The sequence below is a fragment of the Phascolarctos cinereus genome, unplaced genomic scaffold, assembly GCF_003287225.1.
Source record: "Phascolarctos cinereus isolate Bilbo 61053 unplaced genomic scaffold, phaCin_HiC Scaffold_726;HRSCAF=1367, whole genome shotgun sequence".
Classification (NCBI taxonomy): domain Eukaryota; kingdom Metazoa; phylum Chordata; class Mammalia; order Diprotodontia; family Phascolarctidae; genus Phascolarctos; species Phascolarctos cinereus.
The window spans coordinates 256,836,109-256,855,966 of record NW_027556098.1 but is presented as its reverse complement, the minus strand read 5'-3'; the positions used below and the strand labels follow the sequence as shown (position 1 = coordinate 256,855,966).

The following is a 19,858-nucleotide window of genomic DNA, read 5'->3' as shown; positions in this document are numbered from 1 at the left end:
TTGAGCTATTCCTTGAAGGAAGTTAGAGATTCTAAGAGCTGGAGATGAGAACATTCCAGGTATGGAAAAGGTATGGAGATGGGAGGTGGAATACTATGTATTAGGAAAAGTAAGAAAGCCTAGAGGGAAGGTTAGGCCATAACGTGCAGGGAAGGGATCAATGTACAAAAAGGCTGGAAAGGTATGATGAATTTTAAATGTCAAAAAGGGGTTTCTATTAGATCCTAAAGATATTAGGGAGCCAACAGATTTTACTAAAGTAGGGAATGATATGGTCTTATCTCTTCTGTGGTTCAGTCTTTTTCAGACATGTCCAATTCTTCATGACCCCACTTGGGTTTTTTTTTGGCAAAGACAATGGAGTGGTTGGCCATTTCCTTCTCCAGCACATTTTATACATGAGGAAACTGAGGTAAACAGGGTTAGTGACTTGCCCAGGGTCACAGAGCTAGGAAGTATCTGAGGCTGGATTTGAACTCAAGTCTTCCTGATTCTAGGCCCAGTGCTCTATCCACTGCACCACCCAGCTGCCCTCATTTATGGTTAAAAGGGCATAAAATGGGTGATAATCTAGGAAATCAAAGGAAATGGAGACAAAAGTAGTAAAACCATGAAAGGGCAGTATCACAAAAACTCAGAAGAGAGCATGCAGAAAAGAAAAAAGTGGTCAACATATGCTGCAGAGAGGTCAAGAAGTATAATGATCAAGAAAAAATCGGGCAGCTAGGTGGTGCGGTGGATAGAGCACTGGCCCTGAAGTCAGGAGGACCTGAGTTCAAATCTGACTTCAGACCAAACACTTCACATTTATTAGTTGTGTGACCCTGGGCAAGTCACTTAACCCCAATTGCCTAAAAATTAAAAAAAAATTTTAAAAATAAGAAAAAGCCATTAGATCAGTTATTTAAGAGATTTGGAGGAACTATACAAAGAACAGTTTTAGCTGAATGAGGGTGCACCTTGCAAAGGGAGATTTCATGGTGAATGGGCTGTTCTAGGATGAGGAGGCCCCAGGCACCGAGGGAAGTTCCAGGATGAGCCAGTCAACTGTAGAAGGGGCATGGAAGTCCAAAGGAAGTTAGGATTATGGCCAAGAGGAGAATGATTATATGCTAAACTAGCATTTGTACTAGAAAGACAAAAAGAAGAAAGCCTAGCCTCAAGATTTATGTATCCAAAAACAGAACAGAGGACATTCCCTACAGTAAGACAGAGATGATTGGAGACATGAGGTGCAGCAATCTTCCAAACTTGTGTTCCTAATGGGTGATGTGGTAGGATAACTCTTCAACGATGAATTTCTGACTTTCCTTTTTCGTATAGGAAAATATAACTGGCATGGCAGCATGGCTTCCTACTTTTTGAGACGTAGCACAGTGATAGGACATTGGACTTGGAATCAAGAAGACTTGGGTTCAAATTCTGTCTCTCCAGCTATGTGACTCTGGGTTTAACTTTGATAGGTCTCAGTTTTCTCCTATATAAGATTAGGGGGTTAGACCTGATGACTTCTAAGGTCCCTTCCAGGTTCTCCATTTTTTGCCATTTCTAGTACTGTAAAGAATGTTGTACATATAGCAAGTAGCAAATATACTTAAATACTGGCAATAATATTTATAAAACCTTTTCTTCCTAGGAGCTGACAATGCTAAACAGACGTTTATTATGTTATCTATATTCATTACCAAAATCTCAGGTAGGAAGGAGAAAGTAAAAAGTCTTAACTTGCCTAAAGTCACACAAATAATCAACAGCACAACTTGCTCTAAGAGCCCAGGTTTCATTTCAAGTCCATGAAATTAAGATGCTTCTGACCTCTACAATTCTGAATACAAATCAAGAGTAGCTGTATAGCACAACAAAGTGGATGCTAAACCATCAGACCTACAGATATCCTTGATATGTAATAAACAAGTGAAATTATTTTCCTTATGTCTTTACTATAAATATAACACGAGAAAAATAATTTGCTAGGAAAAATATTGTATTGCTCATTTTTAACTACTTCCACTGGCAAAACTTATAAATCATAAAACTTCCTTGAATTCAGTATTCAGGATGCACATAAATCTTATAATTTGTTCAGGTTTCCTGAATAAAACTCTCCAAAATCTAAGTTAATAGTTGTTTTTCTTCTACCTACATTCTTCATGACAGTGTTTCCCAAGACCTTGAAATTAATTATCGTTTGAGAGAATTGTTCTTTGGAAAGAGCTAATGGAATTAGTAGAAAAGAATAGAAGAATGTAAAGTTCTACTTTCAGTAATACTGTAGGTACTATTACTGGATCTAATCTTCCAGATTTTTTTTTTTTATGGATTTGTTAGTTAGCCACCTAAATCTCAGAGGGTTAATAATTTAAATGAATAAAATCTTTTTTGCTTTTCTATAGCGTGTAATGGTATGTCTGTCTGCCTTTCATACCCACTATAATAACTTTGCCCAAATACTAATGCATTAGTAAAACTTTTATTTAGAAAAAAAGAGCTGTAACTCTCAGAATCTTAAATCATCTTATATACATGAATGTTATTCAAAAGCAATGGGATTCATTTTCAAGAGTGATTATGAAAGACAGGAAAAGCCATCAAAGTAAGATCAGAGACATACTGCAAGAGATATGATTTTACAATAGTCAACTCAGTCAGTCTTGCACAAGCAATTGTTTCAGGCCAGTATGAAAAAAAAATAAATTTACTTTGTGGGAACATCAATTCTTTGTGATAGGAAAAAAAACCAAATTAATTGTTAAACTTGTTATGTTAAAAAGATACTTTTGTACATAAAGTAACTTCAAGACTGGAGGGGGTTTTTTTACATGGAATACATAAAGTGGTTAAGGAGGATATCCATGATGACAGCACAAAGAGTTACCTAAACAGCTACTAGATTTACATAAATAGATTAAAAGGGTCAGAGATTATTACAGTGCTTGACAATAGTAGGTGTTTAATAAATACATGATAGATTTATTCATTCATTTAATAGAATTATGGTGATGAAATTTTTTAGTTTCTGATTAATTCTACATCATATGGTATGTAGAACATTAGCCTAATGAATCTTTTCTTCAGTATGTCAATACTTTAGGTTCCTGAACATTTATATTAGCTAGTCTCGTGAACCATCTTAGCAAGCAAACTTTGTTCTGGTCACTTTCAGCTTTTTGTAAAAGTGAAATTGACCCTCATAATGCAAAGATCTGATACCATCAAGGATATTTTTTTTAAGTGCCATCAGTTCTGAAGGCAACTGGCAATTATTGGAACAAGCAAATAACTTCATAAGGTAAATACTTTCTTAAGGACAACATTCATTTGGACATAGAAATTCTGACATTTATTTTTAAAAATCAGCCTCATTCTTTTAGAATAGTATCTCAGTGTTAATCAGATTGGAAGGCAACTAGACTACAGTCTGAAGTGTTTAGCACAATTTAGCTCCAAGCAAATTAAAAGGTCATTAGGAAATTAGGTAGATATTGAAGCTTCTTATTTTGTGCCCACAAAAACACAAAGTAAGGTTATAGCTCTCCTCCTTACTTAAATTACAAAAGTAAAAAGTTACTTTGGCTAAGAAGATAGCAGCATCCAAGACAGCTTTGATGTGGCGAAGCCATCCAGAGCTCTCCAAACCCGAAAAGAAATCACTCATGGAAAGACCTTTTGTCCCATTGACTGGAAAAGATAAAAGGCATTTTTATTAGAAAAATGATAGAATTTCTACTTCTCTTTTTCAAGCCTGGTATGAAAGTAAAACTACTGCTTTTATTTTCACACTGGAAAATGAATGATTATAGAGGTACAACTATAATACCAAACCATATCAAATAAATAGATACGATTTTCTGTGGAAAAAAAATATTTTCATTCCTTTTTTTTTTAGTTTAAAAACAAGTAGGATCATTGAATCATAGGACTTGAAGCTAAAAGGGACCTAGAAATGATTTGGTGTAATCCCTCAAGATAAAGGTGAGGAAAGCAGTTCTAATTTTTTAAAAGTTTCTAACACAGGGGCAGCTAGGTGACGCAGTGGATAGAGCACTGGCTCTGAATTCAGGAGGACCTGAGTTCAAATTCTGGCCTCAGACACATAACACCTACTAGCTGTGTGACCCTGGGCAAGTCACTCAACCCCACTGCCTAGGCAAAAAAAAAAAGTTTCTAACATGCCTTATTAACTGAAACATGCCTGACCTGATTTTCCTACAATACATAATACCTACAAAAGTAGACTAATATTAAAAAGGAATAAACTATAATCACAGGTCTTTACTATATTGTACTGATTATTTTTAGCATAACTTTCTAGGAAAAGCTGTAAAAGAACATTACTGTAGAGCAGTAATAAATCATACCTTCTAATAGTTTTTGCAAACTAGATCTCATTACATGAATATTTTCAATTCCAACAAACTGGAATCTAATGTTGGAATAGTTGTCTTCATTTTCATAACCTTTTCCAGCTGCTCTGTTAGCCATAGCATTCAGCTAAAATATAAAAGAAAACAAAAAATTTTTAAACCAAAGTTTATTTTTTAAAAGTTATTTGTCTGCTTTCTTTTAAAAAAAATTTTATTATAAATTTTCATGAAAAGATGTAAGTATACCATTTTTAGCTAACAGATACTTAAACTGTTCTCTTGCTAAACTTAATTAATAAAATCAGTCAATTTTAAAAAATCATTATTTTAAACAAATGGAAATGTTACTGGTTTTTTCTTAATAATGAAGAAAAATAATGCTAGAAAAATAAAAATCTTTTAAACAGGAAATCCCAGATAAAAACACCACAAGTTAAATAAATAGGAGTAAACACCTCATGACTGAGGACTGAAGAGTTTCAGATTTGAACTGCCCTACTGCTTAATATACCAGTCAAAATTTTATAGTGTGTAATTTTCATATATAGAACAATTTTCACTTACTAGAATCACAATAATTAAATTGCTATACCTAAACATAAAGGCATGAATATATTTGTAATTCATCCAAGCCTTTTGGATATTCCATGATACAACAGAAAAAAAATTATTAAATTTACTTATGTTTATAAAAAGCAGTTTAATGGGCCAAAAAAGAACGTGCTTAAGCATTTGACCTGGCCCATAGGCTGACAATCACTATTGTTATGTATGGCAAAGCTACTCATTCACTGATTCATTGCATGTGATAGCTGTTATATTTTAAATGGAACTACATACAAAAATGCTTCCAAAATTGTCACTACTTGACTTCAAGTCTGACTATTAAAACATTCAAACAAAAATGTATTTTCTTTCTAAAAACAAGTACACAAAAAAGAGATTGTTGATAAAGAAATTGATATGCATAAAAAGTAAATCATCCTCAAACCTGCTTTTCTAAATGTCTTACATTATAATCAATTGATATGTTTACTAACTAAAAGAGAACTAGTTCTAACCAATGACTCCACCCATTAAACTAAGACAAAAATATAAAACTAAAGACTTTCTTACTGGAAATGTCACCAATACTTTTGGTCCTAAAACAATAATTTTTTAAAAAATCATTTTCACAAATGAGAAGCTTTATTAGTTTATGCATTTTCTTCGCTTTGATACTTCATAATATTAAGCCATTAAGTTCAACCCTTCTTCCTTTTCACCACTTCTTTTTCATTTGGGACTGTCAGATGAAGTAAATTATGTCTAAAACAACTATCATTCCTTTCAAAAGCTGCCTAAGAATAAATAGTCTTGGGCTCTAGATCGCTCACTCGCACTTTCTCATCGCTTTCTTTTATTTTCTCATCTCTCCAGATTTTTGAAGATATTCTCACTACAATTCTGTCAATGTCCTTTTCTGAAGCCCACCAGCTCTGCATGCGATGCTATAATAAAAATTAAAAGTAATGTTAGGTATAACAATCTAATTGGAAAGTTAAAATTAGTTCAATGTTCAGCACCCTATGTGAATTTATTTTAATTTTGCTTATTGTAACCAAGAAAAAACTTATTCAGGTGCCGCACCTATGTATCAAAATTTAACCTTATAAGTCAGCCAAATGAGAATTTATTGTACAATATTTTTATTCCTCTGTCTCAGTGCTTCCTAAAATAACTCTCCATCTATTTTCCTAAATCTTTTATGCACATTTACTTCCAATAAAAGTTCATTATTTCATCAGTTAGGTAATTTCTCTGATTAGCACTACTAAAAAGTAAGACATCTAGATAGACCCATCTTCCAAAACGTGCTTTGTACTCCCATATGGCAATGAGTTGACATTACAAATGCACATCATCAGCAAAATCCATTTTACATGGAAATTGAGCCTCTTAGCTCAAATAAGCATAAATTTTTTCACACTGAAATATGACTTAATCATTATTGTGCAAATGTCTGTATTTGGGCCAATCTATATCATTCAAACTGCCCTACAATTAAGAAAAATTAGATAAAAATTTCTGGTATTGTGAAAATTACAACCTAACAGAGTGAATTGTTCCTCATATTGTTTAATAGATCAGGTAAATTTTTAGAATGCATAATTTTTACATATCAGACATTTTTTACTTATCACAATCACAATTATTAAATCGCTACATCAATTAAGTATGCAAACATGCAAAATAGAGATGCTAGAACCTAAGAAACCAAATAATAACTTCATACAAAAGTTCCATGAAACACATGAAGAACACTAGAAATAACCAAGTTTTTGAAGGTTCACAGGTTACATACACAATACACCAAAATATATTAAAGATAATCACTGTGCATTGGTAGGAAATTGTGGTACTACTTTGGGCTGATGTGCTACAATACTATCTAATATACTGTGATGAATATAATTTTAGTCCCTATGAGGTGAAAAGGGTCAGAGCAGAAATATAATTTGAAAGAGGATATGGTTACTGCTTCTCCTTACCCTCTTTTTAGAGTTCCAAAGGAAGTATATTGTCTAACTTTTCTTATATCTAAGGTAAAAGAGAAAAGATGTCTCACCACTTGTCAAAAAAAAAAGGCTTAATGGGAATATGTTCTGAATTTAAAGCAAATAAAAAGCCACAGAAAGTTACAGGCCCTACTCTATGACATCTTTAAAAATCAGATAAACAGTTGTTTTAAAAATTCTTAGGCTCTGATATGTGAATACTGTACCATTGTATAAGAATCTAATCAAGCAACCAGATAGTGTACTAAATTGACATTTTTGAATGAATTTTCTAAAATTATTATTTTGTCATGCAAATGATTTTAGGTTAGCCCTCCATGTAAGCTAAGACTTGAATCATAAAACCTTATGATAAGCTCCATCTAAAGTATGCTCTAATTTTATGATGGATATATGTAATTAATGTAGCATGTAATATAGTAAATGTAAGTCAGATTTAACAATTTTTTTAAACAAATAGAAAAATGTTTTTTGTAGGTTTGGAGACCCTATTTTTTTCAATATATGTCATAGTTTAGTAATTCTAAATTCATACTCTCTAGTGAGATACTTAGGAAAGAATTGAAAGTATTGAAAACTCTTAGAAATTTAATCAAGAATGCCTAATGACAATTTTATTTCAGAGAATCCCCCAAAAAAGAAATTATCTTTGCTGCTATAATAAACCTTACCTACAACTGACTATGCCAAAGACTACAATTAAAATATTATCTAAATGATATTTCTTAAATATCATACTGTATTGTGTTTCTTATCTCAATTCCATAAAAAGCTATCACAAGATTGGTCTATTTATATTTTATCTCCCCCTCCAATTATTTATATTTTAATCTGTCACCTGAAACTTAAGCAACTTTGAAGGTTATAGCTAATTTTGAACTTGATAAAGCTTCTTTCTAGGTTTACCATGGGTCTCCACGTCAGAGATATGTGCAGTAAAGGAAGTGGCTTTGAATATATTCCTACTTTGGACTGCTTCTATACTTTTTCCTATTTTCAGAAAAAAAATCTTTAAAATAAGAGAAGGTAAATGCTTCCTATATATGATGACTACGTAGTCCTGTCCTTTTGTAGCTAGTATTCACTCATATGCCAAATAGGGGATCATAGGGGCAGCTATGTGGAGAAGTGGACAGGGCACCGGCCCTGGAGTCAGGAGGACCTAAGTTCAAATCTGGCCTCAGACACATAACATTCACTAGCTGTGTGACCCTAGGAAAGTCACTTAACCCCAACTGCTTCACCAAAAAAAAAAAGGGGGGGGGATCATAACTAGCAACAAGGTCAAAAACAGCAATTCACATTCAATGAAGATTAAAATACTTTATAACAACTTTACTGTCACAAGTATGAGTTTTAAATTGAGATCTAAAGATAAAAATGTGCACCCTTTTCACAACTTATATTTTAGCAGTTAGGAATATTTTATTTGAAAGATAAATACTACTCCACACTATTAGACATACATACTTTAGGTCTGGTGTCCATGACATACATATACCGATTGCTTGGGTTGGCTTTACTGATGGCTTGCAACATGTGTTCATCTTCCAGACACCTGGCACTAAAACCTGAGAGAGGTTGACTGCATCTGCAAATGGCAGCCTAAATTTAAAAAAAAAAAGGGGGGGAGAGAGGGAGAAAAATACAAATTATCTAAATATCACTAAAATATCACTAAAATTTAGAAATGCTGAAAAGGAAAAAGAAAAATGTTTACTTAATCTAAAAATGAGTTTGTAATAACAATCAAAAGATATTAGTTTTAAGACACTGTCTCAAAGATAATTTCTAATATTTTGGTTTTCCCAGAGTCACTTTCTTAGGTACCCAAAATATGCACTTCTCTATTTTTTTTAAGACTATCATAGGTCTGAAGAATATATAAGAATAATATATGCCCCAACCTAGTAACCCTCTCTCATTTTAGAGATAATTCTAGTTTATACCATTTAATCAAATAATATACACAAAGTACCATTACAAACCTTTAAGTGCTACATAAATGTGAGTTAGTGTCACTGTTCTTGTCATCACTGTTATTATTATTATCTCTAAGTGAAGTCTGCCATTTCAGGTTTGGTAAAGGGTTAACCAATTAATCAACAAACATTTATTAAGGACCTACTATGTGTGTTGACTAATATCCCTAGTGAATATCAATGCAAAAATTTTAAGTAAAATATCAATAGGGAGACTACAGTAATATATCACAAAAATTATATGCTATGAACAGGCTGAATTTATACTAAGAACACAGTACTGGTTCAATATTAGGGAACTATAAACATAAATGACCATATTAATAACAAAAAATGTGATCAAGAGATGTATAAAAAGCATTTGACAAGATATAATACCCATTCCTATTACAAACATAAGAAAGCACAGAAATAAGCAGATCTTCCCTTAATATGATTAGAAGTATCTATCTAAAACCAAGTACCAGCATTATATGTAATGGGGATAAACTAGAAACATTTCCATTAAGATCAGCAATTAAAAAAGCAAAAATATCCATTTTCACCATTATGATTCAATAAACTGTACTATACATAGATATGCTGGCTACAGCAGTAAGATAAGAAAAAGAAATTTAAGCACAGGGAAAGAGGAAACAAAGATGACAGTTTTGCAGATGATAGTTTATTTAGAGAACCCTAGAGAATCAACTAAAAAACTAACTTCAGCAAAGTCACAGGATATAAAATAAATCCACAAAAATCATAAGCATTTCTGCATATTACCAATAAAATCCAGCAGGAAGAGATAGAAAGATAAAACCTATTTAAAATAACTACAGATAACATAAAATATTTGGCAGTCTACCTGCCAAGATTATACACAGTAACTACATGAACACAATAACAAAGCACCCTTTATTCAAAGAAACACAACTCTAAATAATTGGAGAAATATTCATTGCTCATGGATAGACCAAGCCAATATAATAAAAATGACAATTCTACCCAAATTAATATACTTATTCAGTGTCATACCAAACTACCAAAAAATTATTTTACAGAGCTAGAAAAAAATCTAAATAAAATTCATCTGTTAAAATAAAAGGTCAAGAATATCAAGAGAATTAACAGAAAAAGAAAGTGAAAGAAGGTCACCTACCCATACTAGATCTCAAACTATATTATAAAGTGGTAATCATCAAAACAATCTGATACTGGCTAAGAAATAGAGTGGCAGATCAGTGGAACAGATTAAGTACACAAGACACAGTAGTAGTGACCATAGAAAACTAGTATTTGATAAACTGAAAGACCCAAACTTTTGGGACAAGAACTCACTATCTGACAAAAAATGCTGTGAAAACTGGAAAGCAGTATGGCAGAAACTAGGTATAGACCAACATCTCACATAGTATACCAAGATAAGATCAAAATATGTACATGATTTAGAAATAAAAGGGGATACCATAAGCAAATTAAGAAAGCAAGGAATAGTTTACCAGTCAGATATGTGGAGAAGGGAAGAATTTATGACAAACAAGAAAGAGACAACATTATTAAATATAAAATGGATAACTTTGATTATATTAAATTAAAAAGGTTTTGCACAAATAAACCAATGCAACCAAGATTAGAAGGAAAGAAAAAAGCTAGGAAACAATTTTTATAGGAAGTGTCTCTGACAAAGGCCTCATTTCTCCAACAAAGATAACTGAGTCAAATTTATAAGAATGTTTTGCATGATTGTACATGTATAATTTATACCAAACTGCTTCCCATCTCAGACAGGGGAAGGGGAAGGAAAGAATTTGGAACATAAAATTTTTAAAAATGAATGTTAACAACTGTCTTTACATGTAAGTGGCTGGGGAATTATATATTTTATATATATTTATACACACACACACACACACACACACACACACACATACATTAAATAAAGAGGATGATTTCAGAGAAACACAGGAAGATGTATATGAACTGATGGAGAATGAAGTAAGTAGAACCAGTAGAAAAACTGATATAATGACAATACTGTAAAGACAAATAAGCGTGAAAAATTTAGGAACTCTGAAACACAATCCCCAGAACATTCACGAAGAAACATGCTACCTGCTTTCTGATAAAGAGGTGATGAATTCAGAATACGCTTTGAGATGCATAGATACATGTAAAATTTTTTTGTACATAGCCAATGTTAGAATTGTTTTGGCTGACTAGACATGTTTATGACAGGGGTTTGTCTTTCTTACTCTCTAAAGGGGGAACAGAAAAGGGGAAAAAGTAGATTTCATTGAAGGAAAAAATCTATTATATGCCAGGCATTGTGCTAGGACCACATGATAAAATGACAAAAATAAAAGTCCCTGCTCTCAAGGAGCTTACATTATACGAGGGGAAATAACAGGCATAAATATAAGTAAATACAAAATAAACATAAAATAAACAGAATACAGTTTAGAAAGAGAATACACCAACAGCTGGGAAGAATAAGAAAGGCTTTTTGTAGGAGGAATGCTTGAGCAGGCAAAGCATTTCGGATGTGGAGGATGGCCAGTATAACGGTCTGGAGACAGGAGTGCTGTGTTTGAGCAACAAGAGGGCCAGTCTGGGCAAACTGCAGAGTGGGGTGAGTAGTGGTATAAAATTAGGCTGGAAAGGCAAGTTGGAGCCAAGTTGTGAAGGACGTTAGAAGGCAAAAAGAGGAGTTTATATTTTATCCTAGAATCAACAGGAGTCACTGGTATATACTGAGTTAGGACATAGCCAGATCTACACTTAAGGAAAATCACTTTGGCAGTGATGAGAAGTATTAATTAGACTGGAGGAGAGACTTGAAGCAGAAAGTCCAGTTATGAAGCTATTACAATATTCTAGGCAAGAAATGATTAAGGGCCTGAATTAATGTGGTGGCTATGAGTAGTGACAAGAGGACAGATGAGAAATGTTGTGGAGGTAACAAGATTTAGCAACTGATGAGATATCTGGGATGAGGGAGAGTGAGGAGTCGAATATGACAACTAGGATATATATCTGGGTGTTTCCTAATTTGCCTGTTCCTTATCTGACCTTGCCTATTTGACCACTCCTCAGTCTGCTTTGCTGGTTCATCATCCATATCATGATATGACTCCTAACTAACTGCTGGTCCTCCTCAAGCCTGTGCATTAAAGCTCTCTACTTTGCATCTGCTGACCTATCTGGTTTCAACTCCAAGGAACAAGATACCTCTCTCAGAATAACCTCATCAGATCTAAACTCACCACCATGTTGCTAACTCAAGCCTTGATTGACCCCAACTCCCCCAGTCTCCTTTCCCTTCTGTTTGGAGGGCAGAATACCAAACTTCTCCCAATGCCTTCCTTATAGAGGGCAGAAACTGGACTCTCAGATCACTCTACTTTGCATATGCTGCCCTGCCTGGTTTCAACTCCAAGAACAAGATGTTTATGCACTGGGTACCCTCTGGTGTCCCATCTCATCTGCCCTTGTCCCCTTAGCCCCCTTTTCCTCTCTCCTGTTGTGTGTTGTCTCCCCCTTTAGGCTGTAAGCTTCTTTAGGCAAGGGACTGTCTTTCTTTTTATTTTTTGTTTTGTTTTTAGGCAATTGGGATTAAGTGACTTGCCCAGGGTCACACAGCTAGTCAGTGTCAAGTGTTTGGTCTGAGACTGGATTTGAACTCAGGTCTTCCTGACTTCAGGGCCAGTGCTCTATCCACTGCACCACCTAACTGCCCGAAGTCCTCTTATTTTAAGAAGCAGTTCAAACATCTTCCGCATGAAATACGCCTGTCCCAAACCTCCACAAAAGCTAGTGCCCTCCTTCCAAAACTGCCTTGCATTTACTACTTCGTATATAATTAACTTTATGTTTATGCTGTATATATATATAAGCACCTACTGTCTCCCATATTAGAATATAAGCTCCTTGAGAGTAGGAATTATTTCCGTCTTTTTACTTGTATCCACAGAACTTACCACAGTGCCTGACACATAATAAGTGACTAATAAGTACCTACTGATTAAGTGACTGGCAGAAACAGAAAAGTTTAGAAGAGATGTAAATTTGAGAGGAAATATAATGAGCTCTGATGAGATATTCCTGGGAAAGTCAGTTAGAAATATCCAATGGGCAGTTGGTATTGCAAGAGCACATGTATATTTCAAAATCTATAACTACTCAAAAGGGATATGTGAGCTCATTGATTTGGAAGTCCTTCCAATGATGCAGATCAAAACCCAGAAAGACTTTGCCTATCCTTGGATAGCTTTTGTCCATGTCCTCTCAGAAGTTCACCAGAAAAGGTCCTTAAACCTCCTATGGAAGCCTAAATTTCCTTATCTGTAAAATAATGACTAAACCACATGACCTTAAAGGTAACTTCCAGTTCTAAATTTATGATCATAGACACTATAAATTACTAGGTGTCTAATTTGTTTGTTTTACTTGAAAGTTTTAAAAACTTAATAAAGAAAATGAAACATGGTTTCTCTTGTCAGCAAAAGCATTAGAATACTAAGTTTTTATACCTGGTTTCTGTCACTTTGGGTCACTGAAATTTGAATACAGATTGTAATACAACCAAAAGAAAAACAAAGAGTTCGTACCTCTTTATCCTGATGATAATATGACAGTACTGGGAATCTTCCTTTACTCCGGAACTTGGAACTACCAACAATTATTGGTTTACTTACTATCCTAGGAACATAAAGGTCTCTGGGATAGGTTTCACAAATCTGTAATAGAGCAACTAAATTTAAACATTTGATTCATATTCCAAAAACAATCTACATAAAAGCTACCAGAAGAAAACTCTGCATATAGATTTTTCTTTTAAAAGTTATCTGATCCTCCCCCAAAAAAGTCCCAAAACACTAATGATCAGTAAAAAAACACATCAAAATACCTCCAAGGCATCACTTCATATTTATCAAACTAGCAAAGTTCCTAAAAAATAAGAAAAAACTTTTGGGGAAGCTATGGAAAGATAGGTCTGCTAATTTACTGCCAGTAGAGGTATAAATTGGTTCAACTTTCCTGAAAAACAATTCGGGATTATGTAAGAAATTACTAAATTGTCTATTCCCCTTATCCCAGAGATTTTACTATTGAACTATATACCAAGAAGGTTAACCATAGCAAGAAAAGACCCAACCAAACAAAAATGTTACCAGCATTATGTATGCCCAAACAAAATATTTGCCCCACAATTAAGAGAAGATTGAACAAATGACAAATATGAAGAACACAGAGAGATGTGGAAGTTTTCTATGAACTGACGAGACGAAAAGAGCCCAAAAATCTCAATACACATAACTACAACAACGTAAATAAAATCAATATGAAGAGATAACAACACTCTAAACAAATAAAATGATCCATCTCATTACCATACTGTCAAAATTATTACTTTTCTCCTTTTCTGTTACTAACTGATAAAATTAATTTTTTTGGGGGGAGGCACCATGGGAATGTACAATATTTTAATTTTAAAAACAAAAGATGTTAGGTGAAGTGTTATAGGGGGCAGTTAGTTCCACAATGATAATATTAGATCATAAATGGGTAACCAGCTAGACAACCTTAAAGCGAGGCTTCTTGACTTTACAATGTGGTTTTGGTTACAATACATTAAATAATGTATTACAAAATGTGACTGGTTGAAACAATTTTACATAGTGGATGGCTATACTTAAAACATAAACTTAAAACATATCATTCTCTGATTCTTTCCCCTCTCCCTCTCTAATCTCTGCCCTCCTCTCCCAAACACAAGTGACTTTGGACTCTCTCAGGGAGAGTGCCAAACTCAGATTTACCTTGTAATCTCGATTTGCATCAGATAACTGCCAGTTTAAATTGGGAACTCCCATTCTTCTATATTCCTCAGCCAAGTCAATGAGTTGCCAACCCTGCACGCGTTCAGACTCATTTTGTTTGGGATTATAAGAAAATGCATAGAGGTCTTCATATTTTGCTATATTAAAAAATAATATATAAATGTTTACTAGAACAATCCTCAGAAAAAATGATTAAATTTTAAAATGAGCAAGATGGTTTTGAGGGGGTTCCCATAATAAAAAAATCTCCGAAGAGATGTCCATTGCCTGAAAACATTTAAACACAATCTTATTCTTAAGTTTTTTGGTCCAACTATATTCATATAGTTGACTAAAGATATATATGGCAACATATAAATCATCTTAAAATATCAGGTAACAATCCAGGATAAAATTTAGCAAACTTATAAACTTTAGATAGAGGAATTAATATAGTATACCATAGGTTCAATTTCTCTACCAAAACATTTTGGAATTAAAAAATATTTTAAGTAACTAAGAACACTGGCTGCCCATCCACCATCTCTCCCAAATGAGGTAAAATGTATTCATGCATCAGGGCCAGTAGTACTGTAACCAAAAAAAAAAAAGGCTGAGACTAGCAGGTGGTCAAGAATGTATATACTCTAAAGGAAGTGGGGAAAAAAGGAGAAAGACGCAGTGATGATTCAGGAGCTCACAAACTAAGAACAGCAAAAGTTGCAGGAAGCTCAAAAGAGCCTACCTACCCAGTCAACAACCACTCAGTGCTAACAGAACCAGACTTAATGTGAAATAAGTGAGGCAGTGCCATGGGTCCCATGACTTGTAGGGGAGAGGGAAAGGAAGGAAACAGAATCAGAGAAGAACAGAGGCATATAAAACTGTTCCCAGCACATCCTAAAAAGCTAAATCTGATCAGTTTAAAAAGAAAAAAAGTACCAAGTATTCAATTCTGGCTCTGGGGAATATAAACATGATGAAACTCCCAGATACAATTAGAAGAGAAAATCATTCAGATTCCCAAAGCTAAAATACAGTGATTAAAGATAACTCCCTGTGTTCTGTAGAGACTATGAGAAGTCTTTCTCTGTTAAGCACATTATCATTATAGTAAGATTCTCCCTTTCCTCGATGTTTATTACATTTCAAAGAGCCACTCCTCCTCTCTCCCCCCATACATATATACACAACCAGAACAGCCCATGCATTTCCTTTGCTATCAGGCTGTCCACAAAGCATGCCAACTAACCTATCTTGCCTTTAGTTTCATGTCTAACACCAAACATGATGCTATTCACCCTAGTCATATAATGCCCATTTAAAATTTGTTATTGCTCTACTAGATCCCCATATTCTCCCAAAGCATTCAACTGAATCTGCAAAAAGTGTTATTTCTCTATATCTTAGTTATTTTAACTATTTCTCTGGGCTGTATTCTAACAATTTGGATTAGTACTTATCTGACTGTCCCTACGTTATAATGATTTTCTAAGAAAGAATATTCACGAACCTGCACTTGAAGTTACTCATAGCTAAATTAATTATAAATATCGAGATATTAAATACCCTACTCCAAAAGTGACTCAGTGATGTCTTGGATCTAAGTAAGAATCCTACCTTGTCTTGAGAGTTGTAGCAAAGAGTTATAAATATCATGGCAATCTCTTTCTCGTGGAACAATGAAATGTACTATCCTGAAGTTCTTACACTGAATCACAAGGGGACATCCAGAAGTGGTCAAAGCAAGTTTCTCTACTGCAGCAATGTGATGATGCAGAATCTATCGCATACAAGAAACATTTAGATCACCAGTGTGAAAAGGTCCAAGCAATTTATCTTTATAGTCATGCATAAATTAATATTGACAAAAATGTTATCTTAAAATAAAAGGGTAAATATATCATATGATATACCAGAATTCAAAAGCAAAAAAAAAACACTCAGTAATATTTTAATCACTCAAATGCCTGTTAAAAGTCAATAACCATCAGAAGATGGTTAGTCCTCACATAGAACTTTGTTTTGTAATTCTCTAATACAATTAGCATTTCAGTTGTCAGTGTTTATATATTATCCCCTCCTATACAGTAAACTCTATGAGGGCAAGGGTCTTGTTTTTATTTATTTATTTTTATTAATTTATTTTTCGTTTTCAGCATTCACTTCCATAAGATTTTGAGTTTTAAATTTTCCTCCCCTCCCTCTCCAAGATGGTGTCAATCTGATATAAGCTCTACATATACATTGCTATTAAACATATTTTCACATTAGTCATGTTGTAAAGAACTAGAACCAATCGAAGGAACCACAAGAAAGAAGAAACCAAACAAAACAGAATTTTTTTAAAAAAAGCAAAGAGTATGCTTCGATCTGCATTCAAACTCCATAGTTCTTTCTTTGGATGTGGATAGCATTTTCTATCATGAGACTTTTGGAGAAATCTTAGATCCTTGCATTGCTGAAAAGAGGTAAATCTATCAAAGTTAGTCATCTCACAAAGTGGCTGTTACTGAGTACAATGTTCTCCTGGTTCTGCTCGCTTCACCCAGCATTCGTCCATACAAGTTTTTCCAGGTTTTTCTGAAGTCAGCCTGTTCATCACGTGTTATAGCACAATAGTATTCCATTGCATTCATATACCACAACTTGTTCAGCCATTCCCCAATTGATTGGCATCCCCTCAATTTCCAATTCTTTGCCACCACAAAAAGAGCTGCTATAAACATTTTTGTACATGTGGGTCCTTTTCCCATTTTTTTGATCTCTTTGGGATACAGTCCTAGAAGTGCTATCGCTGGGTCAAACGGTATGCACATTTTTATAGCCCTTTGGGCATGGTTCCAAATTGCTCTCCATAATGGTTAGATCAATTCACAACTCCACCAACAATGTATTAGTGTTCCAATCTTCCCACATCTTCTCCAACATTTATCATTTTCCTGTTTTGCCAGGTTGGTCAATCTGATAGGTATGATGTTGTAATTTGCATTTCTCTAATCAATACTGATTTAGAGAATTTTTTCATATGACTATAGATAGCTTTAATCTCTTCATCTGAAAACTGCCTATTCATATGTTTTGACCATTTATCAATTGAGGAATGACTTGTGTTCTTATAAATTTGACTTAGTTCTCTACATATTTTAGAAATGAGGACACAAGGGGCCTTGTTTTATCTAACCTTTGCATCTCCTCCAGAGACTAGCACAGTGCCCTGCACACAGTGAGTCCTTAAATGTCTGTTACATAAATGAATGCTGTTAACAAGTATAAATTAAATATAAACACACAAGAGAAAAGCTCATTTTAATAGTAATTTCAGAAGACTAAGTTTATTAATGTATATTTATATATGGGACCGTCACTCTTTAAAGGTAATTCTATGACGACTGTTATTCTCAATTGCTATTGATATTACTTTCTAATAGTACCTTCCATCTGTAGAGTAGTTTATATTTCATAAAATACTTTCCCACAAATTATCTCATTTGGCTCTCACACTAACCCTGTAAAGCCGTCAGCACCAAAGAAACTAAAGCTCATGGAGATTTTCATATGTCCAATGTCAGACACCAAACTGGTATCAGAGCTGAGATTAGAACCTGATTCCTAGGTTACAATGTTAAGTTTCCCTCTGTTTATCAATTCTCATTTTCTTTTATTTGCATAATGCCTACTAAAATTACAACAAAATGACAGAAAATGTTCACCTCAATGTAATATGATCAAAATGGTAGTGATCATACAAATAAAAGGTTTTTGTATTTTTTTTTAATTTTAAAATTAATCTAGCCCTTCATTTAGAATTACAAAAGATTACAGATTTAGAGCCACATTTGATCCTCATGACAAGACTGGGAAGAAGGTGCTATTATTATCCCCATTTTACAGATGAAGAAAATTAGGCAGCCAGAGGTTAAGTGACTTGGCAGGGTCACACAGCCAGAAGTGTCTGAGGCCAGATTTAAACTGATCTTCCTGATTCCAGTTCTGGTGCACTATCTACAGCACACCTAGCTGCCCCCCTTCCCCCACCCCCCCAAAAATTAGCTAGCAATAACTCCAAGCCCAGCTTTCTTCCTGCCATATCACATGGCAACCACTCTGGCTTTCACACTGATGTTGTTTAAGAAACATGTTCTAGTTCTTAATTATGTTTTACATTGTGATCACCAACTTCTCCTTGTAGATAAGCTTCTGCATTGATAATAAGCTTCATAAGAAAAACATAGTAAAGGAACTACATACAGAATCAGAAATTCTGATTCTAAGGAGAGCCTAAGATCACTAGATTTTAAGTCAGTAGATGTGGGTTCAGATTCCTGCATCTGCTACTTACTAGGAGAAAAAAAAAAGTCATTCAATTACAAAGGTCTCATGATGGAAAATGCTATTCATATCCAGAGAAAGAACTGATGGACTCTGAATACAGATCAAAGCATACTATTTTCACTTTATTTTTTTTTCATGTTTTTTTTTCCTTTTGGTCTGTTTTTTCTTTCACAACTATGACTAACATGGAAATATGTTTTATATGATTGTAGATATATAACCTATATTAAATTGCTCACTGTTTTAGGAAGAAGGGAAGGGAGGGAAGGAGAAAGGGAGAAAAATTTGGAGCACAAAATTTTGTAAAAATGAATACTAAAAATTGTCTTTACATATCATTGGGGAAAAAATAGTATTAGAAATGGGAAATGGGTATAAGTCAAGACAAAGACTGATTATCAAGATGTTCCAAAGGAGTTTAAATCATTTAAGCCATAAATTACCTCAGCCATCAATTATAAATTCATTTATAAAACATTACAGAAGATGGTGAAATGAATTAATGTCAATTCAGCTTATGGAACTGTTTAGCAGTAATTTTTATAATACATCTTAAAGACCTTAAACATTCGATCTTTTCTCATATTGTTGAAAAATTTTATAAATGAAATATTATAGCATGTGTACTTTTAAGCATGCACTTTTCTCATACAGTTCATTTTAAAATACCATTTTATTAAAAAGTACCTTTATAAAATTCATCTTAAAAAAGTAATTTTTCAATCAATAAATTTAATTCAATAAACATTTATTAAGCACCTACTATGTTCCAGGCACTGGGCTAAGCACTGGAGATACAATAAAGAGGCAAAAGCAAG

The 19,858-nt window shown here is 33.8% G+C and overlaps 1 protein-coding gene across 2 annotated transcripts in view; it reads right to left on the bottom strand.

The window, feature by feature from the left end:
* Window positions 1–19,858, bottom strand: part of MTMR6 (myotubularin related protein 6) — a 46,578-nt gene that overhangs the window by 14,082 nt on the left and 12,638 nt on the right. The window contains exons 3-9 of one of the 2 annotated variants that reach the window (XM_020997205.2): window positions 16,326–16,488; window positions 14,706–14,863; window positions 13,494–13,622; window positions 8,393–8,527; window positions 5,741–5,854; window positions 4,359–4,491; window positions 3,569–3,678 (exon numbers count right to left, since the gene is read on the bottom strand). In XM_020997205.2, coding sequence (XP_020852864.1) covers window positions 3,569–3,678; window positions 4,359–4,491; window positions 5,741–5,854; window positions 8,393–8,527; window positions 13,494–13,622; window positions 14,706–14,863; window positions 16,326–16,488 — 942 coding nt within the window. The remainder of the gene's footprint in view (window positions 1–3,568; window positions 3,679–4,358; window positions 4,492–5,740; window positions 5,855–8,392; window positions 8,528–13,493; window positions 13,623–14,705; window positions 14,864–16,325; window positions 16,489–19,858) is intronic. The other variant, XM_020997206.2, reaches the window with a different exon arrangement.